The 16,825-nt window shown below is 40.3% G+C and overlaps 1 protein-coding gene across 1 annotated transcript; it reads right to left on the reverse strand.

The window, feature by feature from the left end:
- Positions 1-1,361: 1,361 nt before the first annotated feature.
- LOC115764045 lies at positions 1,362-14,138 on the reverse strand. The gene is made up of 5 exons (XM_030706885.1): positions 14,006-14,138; positions 13,663-13,721; positions 5,511-5,667; positions 5,325-5,423; positions 1,362-1,564 (listed from the first exon to the last, which is right to left on the reverse strand). The coding sequence occupies exons 2-5, from the start codon at positions 13,669-13,671 to the stop codon at positions 1,428-1,430; spliced, it is 402 nt and encodes a 133-aa protein (XP_030562745.1). The 5' UTR covers positions 13,672-13,721; positions 14,006-14,138; the 3' UTR covers positions 1,362-1,427.
- Between the last annotated feature and the right edge of the window lie 2,687 nt (positions 14,139-16,825).

Consider the following 16,825-nt stretch of genomic DNA (forward strand, 5'->3'; position numbering starts at 1 on the left):
CGTGAGCAATGCACAGGATTTGCTATACGAAACACTCAGAAAGGTGTGTGTGCTGACAAATTGTGAGTCATGTAGCAAAGCTAATTAAAAACGGGAATGCTAACGAATTGAAACTTAAGACTGTGCTGGAGTAGGGCCAAGCTGGTGGCTTAATTTGCTCCAAGGCTCAGTTTCATATTATTGTCTTACGTCGTTCTGCATATATACTGTATCAATATGGGTAAAACATTTGAATACGTGGAGCTTGCTGTTAAGTTTCATTTATTGCCCGCGGCGACAAGACATTTATTTTGCTTGCGTTCAGCAAATTGTCATTTTATTGAAAATTCTTGTGGTCAACAAGGTTATCAACGCCGTCGCGATAGCTGCCAACTGGCTGTGCTCTGACTGCAATTGGCCTTTGTCGTTATGTGGTTGCACTTAATACAAATTATGACAGGGGCCCTGGCGCCCGACCGTTCATCCACGATTTGACCAATCGAGTTTCGGGTGCAGTTGCTGCTGTGAATCATGCCGCGGACGCCGCCGCCGCCGCCGCTAATGATCTGCTTGGAGCTGTTGTTAGCTTTGGGGCATTGTTGTGCAATCGCTCGAGAATTGTGGACTTTTTCATATTTCGACGCTGCTGCTGCTGCTGCTCTGCGACTTCTGACAACTCTGCAAGACAAGCTCAAATAATATAAAGAAATATAAAAATTCGGAGCTTTAGTTGCCGTGTGTCCCAGTGTCAATGGAAATTAACACCGCAGGCACCGGCACTTGGCCCAAACTAGGCGTCCACGTAATTTAACATACAATGGCAAGCGGCGGCAACAGCGGCAACAACGGCAACAATAACGACACACTATGCAATTGTGTGCGGCGGCATGAAATGCTGTTGTAAAATGCAAAGGCACAGATTTCTTGCAATTCGCAGTGCTAACAACAACAACAACAACAACAACAACAAAGAAACTCAAACAGCAACAAGCAAATAAACATTCCAAGCCCGATGACGCGTATTCGATTCACACTTCATTGGCAGCTCCAGACTTCGGCTACGATTCTAGCTACTGTTTGTCGCTCGATAAGCATCGCTTGGGCTCAGCGTGCAGCTAGATAAATATATATATAACAAACAACTAATTATGCAACAATGAAAATAAAAACATAATATATCACAGCAGTGATTTGTTTGCTTAACGCTTGCGCGCTTTCAAGTTCGCTTCCTGAGTCTTTCGTTTTGTGCATGCATCAACAATTGCAACTGCAAACAGAAATATATATTGCTGCACAGTCGAGTGGCACGACAACGCACAAGTTAAACACAAATTGCATATTTTAGACATTTATTTACAACATTTTTAGATATTTTGCCTAGGCGCCTCATTAACTGACTACTTACACATGACTCGACTCTCGACTCTAGACTCTGCACCCCTGTCGCCTCAGAAGTATGTGTATCTCGTGCTGTACGGACTGCTGTAATAGTTGAACGTTGCGTACGATGTGTCCGGCGTTTGAAATGTGGTGCTGAAATATGTGGGATCCACGCCGCCAGCCGCCGCGGCCACAGCTGCCACTGCTGCAAATTGAGTTGAAAATAAATAAAGGAGCAGCACTTGTTGTGGACTTGGCATATTTAACGAGTGCGTTAACAAATTACAATTAATATGGTTAGTCTTGGGCGGGCGGGTGCACTTGAGATTAGTTGTGTTACTTTGGCTGCCAACTGGTAAATTCCAAGCGTGGGCGTCGACCGAAGGTTGAAGCGCTTCGTCAATCACCACGGCGTCAACAAGCTGGTCAAGTGTTTGGGCAAGTGTCCAGCTGCAATTGCTGCAATTTAGAATGGCCCGCTTAACGATTGGCCAGCGGCCACATATTTTAATGGTGGCGGGTGGGTTGTCAATTGTGGCCGCATTAAATGCTGCAGCAATTGGCCATTTATCTGGTCTAAACGCAGGCAGTCCTCATCCAGGAAGCGGACGCTGCGTGCAGCGAGAACTTTGGGCTTGCGAAATTAATTACACAATGGCCATTTGGCTGGCAATGCAGGTATTGGTCATTTGGCTACCGTTCGCCAATCGTGCATAAATTGTCAAATTGTAAAAATTATCTCAACTTAGTGTCGTTCGTTTTTGTTCGTTGTGAAATGTTTTTTTCCATGCATTGTCTGTCCCAGTCCTCCGGCTTGGCCCACTGCTCGCTTTTTGCTTGTCATGCGGCCAGCTAGGCTTAGTCGCAGCCGTAAACAAACAAAAAAAAAAAAAAACAGTTGCTCCATTTCGATTTTCTTTGCATTTCATGCCTCTCAAACGATATGCAAAAAACAAATGCCGAAAAAAAAACTAGCGAGAATGCACCGCTCGACTTGAAGATACTCTCTACTAAATACGAAACGATTTGGAATTCTTGCGGAGACGAAGTGTCTAGATGTGTCTACTTAAAGGGAACTTAGGTCAATAATTCACATAATTAATAATTATAATAATACTTCGATTTTAGTTGATGTAGCTTAAAAATGCTTTCTTACTTATCAATATTTGTATTTAAAGTATCGCACAATCTCGCTCTAAATATTTAAGCCCAATTGAAGGCAACCTATTCCTGTTATAAGAACATTAATTTCTGGTTTAAGCTATCAGATGTCCCTTTTAAAGATTGTTGCATACATTCGCTTCGCTTCATCATACCCTTTACACTGTTTTAATGTGTATAGGGTATAAATAAAGTTAAAATGCAAACTGCGAACATATTTTGCACAGCATTAGTCGCGCATATCATTGAGTATCTCCCCTCTTTCTCCCCCACTCTCTCTCTCTCCCCCTCTCTCTGTCTCTTTGCCCGTCCCTCTCCTTCAGTCTCCCCTCTGCCCCTTCAATTCACATACTCTATGCAAATGTGTATATGTGCGCTCATTGACTTTATAGACAGGCATAGACACATAGCCATATGGGGCTTAAGTCTCGATTGCCGCTGCAGCACCTGCTGCTCGTGGCCAAAACATTTGCTTGTCGTTAAAATTTGTTCATATTTCATTTTCCAGTGAGGTACTTAAGGCATCACAAGCTGCCCGCCCCCTGCCAAGGGGGGCTTAAGGGAATTAATTTTTTTTGTAATCAGAGAACAAGCATTTAAAAAAGCTGTCGAGTAGCAAAGACTTTTTCTTGATAGTTGATTGCCATTGCGGAGCCCTGTTTAGGGGTAGTATTAATAATATCATTAATATTAATATTATTAATTAATAAAATGAAAAGGGTATAATGTTTTTCGCCAAGAAGAAATTCTTTCCCATTGAGTATATAAATTATCAGTCAGGTCTTTCCCAGCTCGGAAACTAAAAGAGTTGCCGATTAAAAATATATATCCTTTATAGCATACGTTTCTCATTTTTTTCCAATATCTTCTATCATACTGATAAATATCCATTTCAAGACTTGGCTTAAACTGAACACAATTCTTAAGAAAAGGTCATTCAAGATAACGAAGATACGAACTGACTTACCAAATAATTTTGCATGATATTGTTTAAGCCTTTCTAACTTGATTCGAATGGAAAGGAAAACTGTTTTCTGGGTTATTTACAACAAAATTTACAGGCTTATAAAATGCTTTTCAATCGGGAGCTCAGTATATAAAATATTATATATGGAGACAATTGCAAAATGGATCTCAGTTCCGTGTCAAGTCATTGAGAAATCGAATTTTAGTCGAGTTTTGAGTTTGAAAAGATTTTTAAGCGATGTGCTGTATGAAGATGCAGCAAGTTGTGGCAACTGATTTCTTTTGTCCATATTTCAACATTCGATTTGGATTCACACCGAAAATCCCCCCCCCCCCCCCCCCCCCCCCCCCCCCCTGTCAAGTGCTCGTCCAAGCCCACAAGGTCTCGTCACCCTAACTTATATATATATATAATAATAATATAATATCTTGTGCCCACGCGAATGTGAAGTTGTCGTGAAGAGTGTAGGCCACGTCGTTGCGGTTGCTGGATTTGGATTTGGAATCGGTTTTGGCCGTGGCTGAGGCCGTCACAGTTCGGTTTGTGTCGCTGCACTTCAAAGCTGGCTTTGTTAATTAGACGCTTGTTTTGTGTGCACTTACAATAATTGCTACAAGAAATCATAAACATACTTGTACGATAATATCAAAAGCCAAAAGTGGTGCATTTGAATGTGAAACTGTGAAACTCAAAAGACTACAAAAATAATTACTCAAAACAAGTTGCATTTTTTGCCTGGAATTTTGTCTGTTTTGTGCGGCCGAAAGATGTCAAAGTAAAAATTAAAAAAAAAAAGTAAATCAAAATTGTAACATAAAAAAATACATTTGATATGGTAGACTTTGTTTTTTATTTATAATTTAGCTAGTTCTTCAACTAAAAATAATAATAATTTTCCAGTTACAAATTAAACAAAATAAAAATCATAAATTTCCAGAAAAGAACATAAATAATATAGAAAAAATAATTGGCAAAACAAAAATAAAAATAGCAAAACAGAAAAGAGAATAAAAACAAGTTGCATTTTTTTTGCTGAAATTTGTTTTTTTGTGCGGCCGAATAAAAATTAAATAAAAAGTTGAACATAAAAAAATACATTTTATATGGTAGAGTTTTTTTATTTATAATTAAACTAGTTCTTCAATTAAAAATTAAAAATTTGTAAGTTACAAATTAGACAAAATAAAAATATTTAAATTTCCAGAATAAAACATAAATTATTTATACACAAAATAATTGGCAAAATAAAAATAAAAACAACAAAAAAAAAGAAGGGGAATAAAAAGCAAAAGTAAATAAATTGATGTGTTTGCAATTAGTTAACAACAATTAAACTAAATAATAACTAATAAACTATTTTTTATTATAACATGTTATATTTGCTGTTATGTTAGTGTGTGTGTGTGTGGGAGTGTGTGTGCGTGTGTGTGTCTGGGTGTGCTGGGTTTTGGAGCGAATGGGCTGGGGCTGGGGCTGAGGTGCTTAAATTGAAGTTGGCTGCAATTAAGTGTGACGCGTATTTCCGTTTCCGGCGCTGTTTGGCATTGTGCGAGCTGTGTGCGTGTGTGTGTGTGTGCATATATGGCTGTGTGTGCTTGTGTGTGTGTGTGTGTGTGTGCAGTTAACCAAAGATTGTGCCTGTGAATTGGACGTGGGGTGGAGGGTACGTTAAAAAAAGACAATTATTCAACAAAACTAAAAAAAGACTTCATATTTAAACACTACTTCAATTGCACTAATAAAGCTTTAAGTGTGTGTGTGTGTGAGTGTGTGTGTGTGAGTGTGTGTGAGTGTGGATAACAATGGCCTAGGTTCTACTATTGTCTGAATGTATTACTTTGCTGAGGTGGCACAAAGCCAAAGCCGGAGGCGCCAACAACAACGCCGCTCGACTCCTCAATCGCATCCGGTGGTGAGGGGGGGAACACAACGGGTCCTGTAAAGGAAATACACAAAGATATAGAAACGAAAAGGCGTGTGAAATTATAATCTAGATTTAGGGTATTCGTGTGGCCAAACTTACCTCTGTTCTGACGCGGATCACGGATCTGCGCCGCCGAGGGCTGTGCCAGGGCCAAAGGATCGAAGGCGAAGCGGGATCGGCCGGGGAATTGTCCTAGAAAGTATTGCTGGCCAGCGGCAAAGGCCAGGCACAGGCACAGGGCAGCAATGGTGACTAACTGAAAAAATAGAGACATTGATACGTTTAAAAGCGCGCATGTTGGTAATATGCTTAAGTACGGTCGCGGCGATTAAACAATTGAAATGTGTGTCAATGCCAACACAGAGCTGAGCATATAGAAAACAATTAAGCCAACAAACAGTCGACCATAGAATGCCATTCAGCTGTACGCGATTCGAGCACGAGCCGAGTGCCAAGTGGTAAGTGCCAAGTGCCAAATGGTAAGTGCTCTATTCAGTTCTAAAAGCTGTCTCTTTGGCCATTTTTCATATGCAGCGCTTAACTGTGTAATTAGCGGCAATTGCACATAAACCATATCTTTGACAATTGCAAAAAGAGTTTGGCTTTAAATGCCAGTCAACAAATTTGCGACCGAGCTCTCGCTGTGCCAAAGGTAATTAAGATGATAAACGCCCCAAACATTTGAATGCGACGCAAAATTTGTAGCCTGGCTTCTCAACTGGCTCTTCCCACTTCATGGCAGCTGACTGGCTTTTCGCTCTTTACAAGCCAGACGAACGCATGCCGAAGTCGCGGCATGTTGATGCTGACGAAAGCCGAAGCTGAGAGTACATTATATTTTTAGATTTTTTATGCTCTTTCAGTTGAGAGAATATTTCTAGCCTGGCTTCTCATCTGGCTTTTCAGCAAGCTGAGGAGCCGAAGCTGAGAGTACATTCTATTTTAAGCCCTTTCGCTCTTTCAGCTGAGAGAGCGCAATATTACTGATTTCTTTTTTTTTGTTCCCTATTTTCAAAAAATCAAGCTGCAGAGTATCATCTTAGTGTTTGTATTGCCTCTGGCTGTGCTTTCCAAAGCTGACCCAATTCGCAGCAGCGCCAAATGCATCGAATCTAATGCTCTGATAAGCATACGGCCCGAGCTCGTTAAGCAGCTAAGATCTGCGCTCGTGGAAGCTGTGGCGGCATGCATCAATGGCCCAAATTGGCTCCGTGGCCATAAATATATATATATATATATATATATATATATAGTCGAAGTGCTGGCTGTCTGCAAGGCGCCTGAATTTATTGATTTCGCATTGAATGCTCGACAGGCCGGCAGCTCGGCAGCTTACAACTGTGCCGCAAAGTGTTGCGCGGGTGTTTTGTTGCATCTAATGTCTTATTAAAGGCCGTCACGCAATTGCGACAGAGTCTGGACACTAATCACAGGGCCGCAAAGACTTAATAGAACCGGGCTAACGAACGGGCCCGAATACGCTGCATTAAGTCCATATTTGTTTGCTTTATGGTCAGTAATCACACCTGTGCCCGCATGCATTAATATTGCCAAGTAATTGCCGCTTGCTTTTGCTTGAGTTTCATTTTTTATTTTCTGTTTGCCTTTGAAAGGTTTTTGCTTCATTAATTGCCTAATGGGCCGCGCCTGCAATCTGCATTGGACTGCAGGGCGTATGCGCAATATTTTGTGTTTCATGTTAATTTTGCAGACATTTTTTGTGGTTGTTGTTGTTTTTGATTTTTGTGCTACTGCAATTGATTTAATTTAATATGCTGCAAAGTGCACCCTACAAATAGTACAAGCACAAAAAAAAAACACAGCTGCAACAAGAACCAAAAACAACAACAACAACAAATGGCTAATTGCTATTAGCAAAAATATGCATACAACAAATGCAACAACAACAACTGCAACAACAAACAAACCAAAAAAAAAATGTCTTGAAACTAAATAATCAAAAAATATGCAAACAAGGCGACCAGTTGCCAACAAGCCGCTGCGACTCTCGTCTAGACATTAAAGTCTCGCCAACTTGTGAAAATGCTTTTAATTAATTCATGTTTCTCGTTGTTGTTGTTGTTGTTGTCCTAAAGTTAGACACGGCGTCTGTTGGCACAGCAGCTCTGAGCGGCCCAGAAGATCAGGCCCGCGCAGATTAAAGCCATGTGATAATTATGCCAAAAATTCTCAAAACTGCGTGATTAATAGCCCCCCCCCCCCCTTTTTCTGGCGTGGGAGGTTCGTGCAGGCAGGCCAATTGATTGTCCAAATTCTTGGCCATAAGCCAGCTAAATTGAGGCACACAATTAGCATGAGAAGCCGGCAAACTTTTGATCCAACCGATCAGAATTGAATAACCAAAGAGGAAATGACAATTTAAAGCGAATAGCTGTCATTGCACTGAAAAATATAATTGGCTTAGTTCAAGATTATTTGCTTAATTGTTGATTGCAATCAATCTAATTGAGCTTGAGTTAAAAGAAGGAAGAAGTTGATTATAAAAAGTAGTCTACATTTTTGAATTTTTGAAAATTTGATTAATATATTATTTTTCTCAGTGTATTTCACGCATTGTTTGGAATCTAGAGCGCAGGAGCAGAGAAAAGAAGCAAGTCAATAAGAAAAAGTAGTCCAACGTTCTATATTTTCGTTACTTTTTAAATCAAACTTTTGAATATGTAATTTATATAACATTTTTCTCAGTGTATTTCACTCATTGTCTGGAATCTAGAGCGCAGGAGCAAAGAACAGGAGGAAATGGATGGTAAACATTTTTTGTATTTACATTTTTGAAAATATAATTTATATATATTATTTTTCTCAGTGTATTTCGCTCAATGCCTGGAATATATGGCTCCACTGTGGCATGATACACATGTAAACCGTCAAAATGTCGTCAACAGCAGCCGGAGGCAATGTGTCCACGTTTCCACACATTTGCATTTGGGCATTCTTCGGGCATAGCTTTTGGACAACTGTTCAACTGTTTTGGGCCGTGACAGGGTATTTGAAAGTGATCGTTTAAATTAATTAAATAAATTAAGCGCAGCACTTGGTTTGATTCTGGTTTTTGCGGCTAGCCGCAAGGAATCCGCATCAAATTGGCACTCGAAACCGTGCAGCACGCTAATGTGAGTTAATTTGTTTGAGAACAAAACTATTTGTATGGAAATTGCAATCATTCTTCATGGCAGCTCTACCCCCTTCCCCTCCGCTTAACGAAGCCGCAACAAATTAGTTGTACAAATGACCTTAGATATGATTTCGTAATTGGGCGGCGCTTGGTACACTGGTAGCAGCCAGCCCCGACTGCCCAGGCAGCCCAGACTGTTGGCCAACGGCGTCTCATGCGAAAACCCACCCACCCACAACAATGATTAAGTGCAGCAACATGTGAGCGTGCCCGTGTCCGTGCCCGTGTCCGGGCCAGCGCATGAAAACCTAAATAAAAATCACAACAACAGCAGCTGGACAACAAGAGCAAAACAGCAACAACATTGCCTTGTTAGCAGCAGCTTTGTATACCCTGTCGAGAATGGTCTAAAGGGCATGCGTAGCCTAGACAACGTATGTATGTGAATTTATACATATAAATATTTATTTTATATAGTCTTTGCCTGAACAATATTAGATTTTGTATATATTTTATTTCGATCTGTCTCTTTTACAGGGTATCTAGCTGTCGAGTTGTGTGCACTTGCGTCGCTTTTAGTTGTTTTTCAATCAGATTTTTCATTTTTGTGCTGGCATTTATTGGCGTTTAGATTTTGATTGGCTCAAATGTGCAGTAAAAATAAATTATTTTTTATTACTTTACAAGCCAAAAAAAAAAAGAAAAAAGAGAAAAATAAAATTGGAAAAAATCCATTCGAACAGGTAACCAGAGCGCCTTGCATATTGGACAAATATCAAAATGCATAAAATCAACTCCAAATGAACTTTCGGTTAGTTGTTCCTGGCGAAAATGTGCATGGGCCAAGAAATGAGTCATGTGGAAAGAAAAATGGAAAATGCGGCCTGGCATGGCTACAGCTGGAGCGTTAATTAATCTTATTTAAATGGATTGTCATTTGCCCAGCGAGCATTACGAATTTGATGTGAACAATTTGCCAGTTGCAAAAGTGAATGTTGAACAATTGAAATGCGCTCAAGTTTAGCCGGACGCCAAAAATAAAACATAACAGAATACAACAGCAACAAGAAAACGATAAAGAAGGGCTATCTTCGGCACGCCGAAGATTTGATACCCTTGCAGACTTAACCTTATCAAAATGCTCTTAAGAAGCGCAGGGAAATTGTAAATGCCGAGTATGGTTAACATATCTTGAAAAACAAATAAGTTATCTATGCAAGAACCTCCTTTTCGACCGATCGTTCCTATGCCAGCTATATGATATAGTGGTCCGATTTAAATAAGATTTTGCTTAAATGTAGGGAACATAGTGGAACTTATAAATGCCGAGTTTGGTCAAGATATTTCGATAAACAAAAAAGTTTTCCGTACAACAACTTACTAATGGAACGATCGTTCCTATGGCAGCTATATGATATAGTGGTCCGATGTTGATAGGATTTTGCATACATATAAAACGCATAGTAAAAGTAATAAATGCCAAGTTTGGATAAGATATCGTGATAAACAAAAAACTTTTTCATACAAGAACCTACACTGCGACCGATTGTCTCCTTCTTTGCGACAAAATTAGAATACCCTCTGCAAGGGTATCATAAATGAAATGAAAACTAAAAAAAATTGATACTGTTATCGGTTGTTAATGATTGTAACGCCTACAGCATCAGTTAGCCGCGCGGCCAGATGCTAATGCTGTCCGAGTCCAGGTTAACGCTCGATTGAGCAACTGTTCATTGACTTTCAACACGGAAGCGTGCTGCTCTCGGCTCCAGACTCTGGATGCATTTGCGATTGTGGCTAAAGTCGAAAAATGTTTAGCGAGACTGTGTCGGCTGTGTTTAGTAGTAGGTGCAACAAGATCAACAACTGGCGCAACACGGCCGCTGCTTTAAATTACTTTGAATTGTGTTTAATAGCTGGAAATGATGCCGGGCCAAAATGGAGACTGTGTCTGACTTTGAGTCCGGCACGCTGCCCGCTGCTATTACTTATTGGCCAAGCAATTATGGAGCCTCAATTTGCCGTTCAGCTCGTTGGTTAGGAAGTGCCAATTGACGTTTTGGCAGCGTGAGAATCGAAACACTTTTCCTTTTCCTGCTGATGCGGCAACCCCTCACCTCAATGCAACGACAACAATAAATTAGTTCAAGTTCAGCGAACAGCACAAATTTGTAGCATTTAAGGCATGACAAAATGCCAAACACAACGCACAAGCCTGCCTGCCTGCCTGTCCGACTGTGCCTTATAAATATGGTAATGGCCTGGCCACGGTCCGGCGTCCACTCCGGCGATAAATCTAACATAACTATTTTGCAAGCCAAAAGCGATCTCATGTGGGCAGGCACCGCACGCTCGCCAAGCTTCGAGCTAATGTCCAACTGGAGCTGGACATGTGCAACATGTGTACGCCAGGCACTTGCCATGCGCACCGACTGACTGACTGACTGACTGACGGACTGACTGACGGACTGATTGACGGACTGACTGACTAACAGTCCAAGACATGACTCTAGCTCTGATTGCGACAGCTGCGCGTTTTCAGCTAATCGCCTCGCACTACGCGAATTGTAATAAAATAAGCCAAAAACTTTTGCTGTCGCAGCGACCGATGCGATTCCCGATATCAAATGACATGGCACACAGCATATAATGCCAAAGGCACTGCACATTAGCTTGAATTGCTCCAAATTGAGGCTGGCTAGAGGATTCCACGAAATAGATGGCACGAATTTGTTAAATGTCCAGGCTAGCAGTGGAGCTTTATTTTGGCTGGAATACATGGATATACGAGTTATCCAACTGTTCCAGAAATTAAGATAACGAGAATCTGTAGTCGAATTCCCGGTAATTAATTATTTGGCCGTAATATGGCCTTAGCCGGAGGTCTTAGTTGTAAAGTGAAATTTCCATGCTTGTTTCACTCCATTTCGTGAATGTAAAATGTTTTATTATTATTTTATTTAACTCCGTTTTTTTACTATCACAAAAATCGCATAGCTGGCCAGTCAAGCCCCATTAGAAGGATTCGAATGAGGATTGACCTTTTTAATTTTTATTTTTTAATTATTTATTAAATTACTTTTGTTATTTCAGATATCCGTTTGTGCCTAAAGAACACACAAATCGTAATAGAAATCATCCAAGTCTCAGTCATGTTAGACCTAACCGTAGATCAAATCGTATTGTAAATATTCATATAAATTTAATTCAAGTTGTTCCCATAAAAACAATAAAAATTTAATTAAAGCAAACAAAACATTAATATAAAAAAAAAGTCTCAGCCTAGGTTATCTTCTTCCTCACTCATCTAATAATCAAATGTTTATATAGACCATTTCAGAAAACGTTAATTATTATAATTATTGTTCACTTAATTAAGTTTTTAGTTAACTTTGTTAGAATTCATAGGCAATCAAAAACTAAACAAAGGTTTAGTTTAGAATCTAATAAACAAATCGATTTAATATTGAAATAATAAAAGTTGGCTTGAGTTTGAAAAGCGGAGTCCTAAAGCATGTTTGAAGTTTGAGCTGATAAAACATTTTCCCTCAAAACCTGGCCTAAACACACAGACACACACAGCTGCTTAAACATATTGCAATTATGCATGACAATTGCTCGTGTGTGTGTGTGTGTGTGTGTGTGGATTGTGCAAGTGCGGCATCTTCATTAGCCGCGCTCGCAGACTTGGCCTGGCCCGGGTTAAAGCCGACCAAAGTCAGAGCAAGCCAAGCGAAACGCAAGGCAAACGTATATATATATATATATATATACATATATATATATTTATTTATGGCAATTAATTTGAATTTCTACACGCAAAGCGTGTAAAATGCAACAACATGTCGACGAGGACAACTTGCGCTGGCTTGCTGGCGACGATTAACCAATGAATTAAAGCGATTGTCGAGCAATTAATAAATCTTTTCGAGTGTGTGTGTGTGTGTGTTGTGTGGCACGCATGACCCAATCCTAATCGAGAGCGATTTGCCAGATTTCTGATTGCGGTTCCCAGGGTGCCCAACTGCCTGCTGGGATGAAACGACAACCGCCGATTGCCGATTGCCGACTGCAGCCAGTTGCAGTTGCAGTTGCAGTTGCCGTGGCAGTTGCATAACTCTGAGGCTGACTCTAATGAATTGAACGTTGGCTTTTCACAGTTGTTTAATTTATGGCCGCGTCGCGCGCACACGCACATGCACTCAATAACGACGAGAGGCGGAGCGGAGGGGAGGGGGGGGGGGACACACGCGCAATGGTCAAGAAGTTGGTCAGCGCCAGTTTGGTCAGTTGACTCTGGCTTCGGCTTTGGCTTTGGGCATTTATATTGGCGCGTGTGTATCGCACTTTTCAATTAACTTACAAAACGCATGCCCAAGCACGTTTTGCCAATTTTTTTGTTGCTTTTTGCTTGATCTGTAAACAAGTGTCTGCCGCTTGTCTGGCACGGCCGCGGCCTTCAACATGAACTTGAACTTCCTGCCTTACCTCCCAATTTTTTTAATTTTTTTTTGCGTGTAATTGCCCGTTCTGCACATTGACTTGCTTTTGGGTTGGCGGAAACATTGAAAGTGCGTGCTTGGCTGCCTATGATTATAGTTTGTATCTCATACAATTTATGGCCTGGATGCTGTGTACGCTGTGACACGCCCCCAGCCAAAGTCCATTGTCTGCGGCTTAACAGCTTAATAGCCAGTTGTACACATGCAGTGTGTGTGTGTGTGTGTTTATTTAAATACGATTACGAATAGACATGTTCATTTTTTTTGTATGCTTGCGGCTGGCTTTGTCATGTCTTTAATGCCGACAAAATGCTAGCTGCAAAAATTGACACACGACAACGGGCAACTCTGGCGGCTGGCCATAAATTCAAGTGCCCAATAAAAATTCTGAATAGCCTCTGAGCTAGTCTCAATTTGCGGTGAATGTTGGCCAAAAGTGTAACTATTGCATTCGCATTAGCATGAGCATCAACGGAAATGCTGTGAAAATTGTCGCTTGGCATTGGCAAGAGCCGAAAACAAAAGACTTAGGCAACGAACTTGGCTAACGCAAAATAAAATGCAATATTTTTTTTTCCTTTATTTTTTTTGCACTTATTTTCTGAGTACTTACGAATTTCATGTTGATTTAGTTAAGGTTTTTTTTTTTGTAATGTTTAATTGTTGGCTGCGCTGCAATTAGTTAACAAATATTTCAAAAATTAATTAACTGATTTATTAGACACTGCACTTGTTTTCTTTGTTTTTTTTTTTTTTTTGGTTTTACAACACGAAACACGATTTTGTTTTTGATAATTCGCAATTTCTTTTGCTTTTCTTTGATTTTTCGGTTTTAGCTGATTATTGTTATTGTTGCAAACGCGTGTCAAATGAAACTGAAAGCCAAATTCAAATAACAATGTGTCTGGGAACTGTTAGCTGGATGCCGTTTGGCTGTCAACTGGGTATTGGCTTACACGACTCTGCGCTGCGCTATATTTAAAAATAGTGTGTGTTGCGGGAGCTCGGCTTTGACTCTGACTCTGACTCGGACTCGGACTCGGACTCGGCGGATCGTGTGTTTGTACGTCGAGCTGTGCGGTAAAACGTTTAATGAATTCCAACAGAAATGCTCAGTTGATTTTATATAAAGCATGGCAAGCGTGCGCCGCTGTCGACGTCGACGTGGCCGTCGTTGCTTTGTTTGCTGCGTTTTGAGTGAGTTTTTTTTATTATTTTTTTCTTCGAGCACTTGTATGAGAGCCTTTGAGCTTGAGTTCGAGTGCTGTTGTTGCTGGCCTACGTGCGACACGTGATGGTCGTTGTTCTTGGGCGGATTGTGGCAAAAAAGGCAACTTTCTAGCGTTTGGTTGCGATGGCGGCTGCTGCTGCTGCTGCTGCTGCTTTCCGGTAACCAGTTTCCAGCTTGAGCTGCACTTCATTCGGGTCAATCAGTCTGAATAGGCGCTTATGCAAATCGAATGCAAATGTAATAGGAAAGCTGGGCAAGCACCTTGGCTTGATTGCAGGTGAAAACAGCTACAACAATTGCAGCAGCAACAACAACAACAGCAACAACAGCAGCAGCAACAACAGCAACAATAACAACAATGCTGCTGTATTGTCAGCAGTTAAAAAGCTTTGGCAATTTCTTCCGCCTCTGCCATTTTGACCGTGAAAATTTCGTGTGATTGTTGGCCTGTTGGTCTGTTTGTTTGATTGTTGTTGTTGCTGTTGTTGCTGTTGCTGCTCAGTTTTCTGGCCGAGGAACGCTGTTGACTTGATTTAAATGACAATTTACGTTATATTCGAATGTATGATTAAAAATAGCAATATGCATATCATAATCATAACGCACGAATTACCTGCCGGAAGCACTAAACAGAAGGCTTAAACCACAAGCCTCCGAGCTATTTTTGTACACAACATGAATATTTTTAATTACAATTTATGCTACAGTTGATGTGCTACATAAAATGCTTGACATTTACGACCCTTAAACTGAAAAACAATTGTTCAAAATAGCCGCCTACGAGGGCTGCTCAATACGTAATGTGCGTGTGCCCATTTATATTTCTAGTATTTTTTCTGCTATTGAACTTTTTGGTATTCTAATGACAAGTAAAGATTGGCATCCTTGGGCGAGCGTTGCCGTATCACTCAACACAAAAATTACTCTCACAAATTGCATATTAAAAACGGGCATTTGCCTGAGGTCAATTTGTCTGTGCATCACAAAGAAATGTTGAACTTTAATAAACACGATAAAAATCATTTCATGACTTAATTAACGACCCTCGTTATTAATGCGTGCAATTAAATACAAATTGCACACTTGTCGCAGCAATGCAAGCTATGCGTACGTTTTTTTTTTTCGCCAGCCAACGCATTTAATTAGCCATGCAGCGAAGGCTATGGGGAGAGAGAGAGAGCGCGAGAGAGAGAGAGAGCGCGAGAGAGAGAGGCTGGCTAATTCAAATACCAAGTTCAAGTTCAGCTGTCAGGTGTCTGACGGGGCGGCCGCAAAGTTGCCTTCTTTTTGCTGATGCCACAAGTAGCAGAAAACCGCAATAATTGAATTGAATTGTATAATTCATATTTAGTATTGTCTTCAGCTGGCGTTGGGGTCAAGTTCAGTTGGCCAATTGGCCAGCGCAATTGTTGTAAGCTGTGCAACAATTAGCGCGAGCGCTTAATTGTCGACTGCCATTGATTTATGGCTGATCGACTAAACAATTAACAAATTGCCTTGCGCGTACTTTGCCTTCTCTGGCTTTCTTTTGTTGCTGTTGCCATTTGCTTTTGTTTCTTTTTTTTTTTTTTGGCACTTAATTGAAATAGTTGAACGTCTGAAAAAAGTTATCAATCATTGGCGCAAATCTTGGCCTCAGCTCGGCTTGGCCCGGCCTGAGGTTATTGCCACTTTGAGGAATTGAAATAAGCGTTGAGAGCAGCGCCAACTAAAATCTGTTTTGGGCTCTAACTTGTCTGCGCACATGACAGGCCGTCTCAAATTAATGGTTTTTTAAATGCATGCTAAATATAGTCGCTGATATGCTAGTCCAAGCATTCGCAAGTTAATCAGTTGGCTTATCCTGTTGCCAGCAATTAGAATTACACGCATATTAATAACCGATTGCCACACGCGCATTTAATTATCAACATTTCACTCAACGTAAATGAATTACATGCATATGTATTTATATTATAATCGATACATGTTATATTGAAATGCCATTACACATTTTGTTGAGGAAGTCAACTGCAAATGAGTTCAAAACCTCAAGAAGTGCAATAACTTGCCCAATATTCAAATTTCGAACTGGTCAGTACTCCAACATGTACGCCGACTCATGCACACTCTGCACTTGGCATTAAAAGCTGAGTAATCGAAGGCAACTAAAAAATGCTTGATTTGAAATGTGCATAAGTGATTTGATTCATATTGTCATGATGTTGTCATGATTGCAGCATAGCACATTCATTTTAAACGTAGTTTTATATATAACGGTTTTTCTTTGCATTTTTGCCAACACTAAAATATAACACATGTATATATACGTTAAGGTTGCCTATTGCAAGGATGGCAAAGTCATCTACCATCGTTTTTTAACACTACGTAATCCATGCCAAAAATGTTATCTCCTCTGTTAAGGTATTACCATTTGATTCATTGATTTCATTGCATTATCGTGTATTGCACTCAACCTCCAGGTCAATTTTGATATTAACAGCATTTATTTTTAATTCAACAAATTCGGTTTGCCTTTTTCGGCATTCACTTTATGCCCTAAGTT

Source organism: Drosophila novamexicana, unplaced genomic scaffold (genome assembly GCF_003285875.2).
Source record: "Drosophila novamexicana strain 15010-1031.04,08,12 unplaced genomic scaffold, DnovRS2.1 tig00000817-arrow-arrow-pilon, whole genome shotgun sequence".
Taxonomy (NCBI): Eukaryota; Metazoa; Arthropoda; class Insecta; order Diptera; family Drosophilidae; genus Drosophila; species Drosophila novamexicana.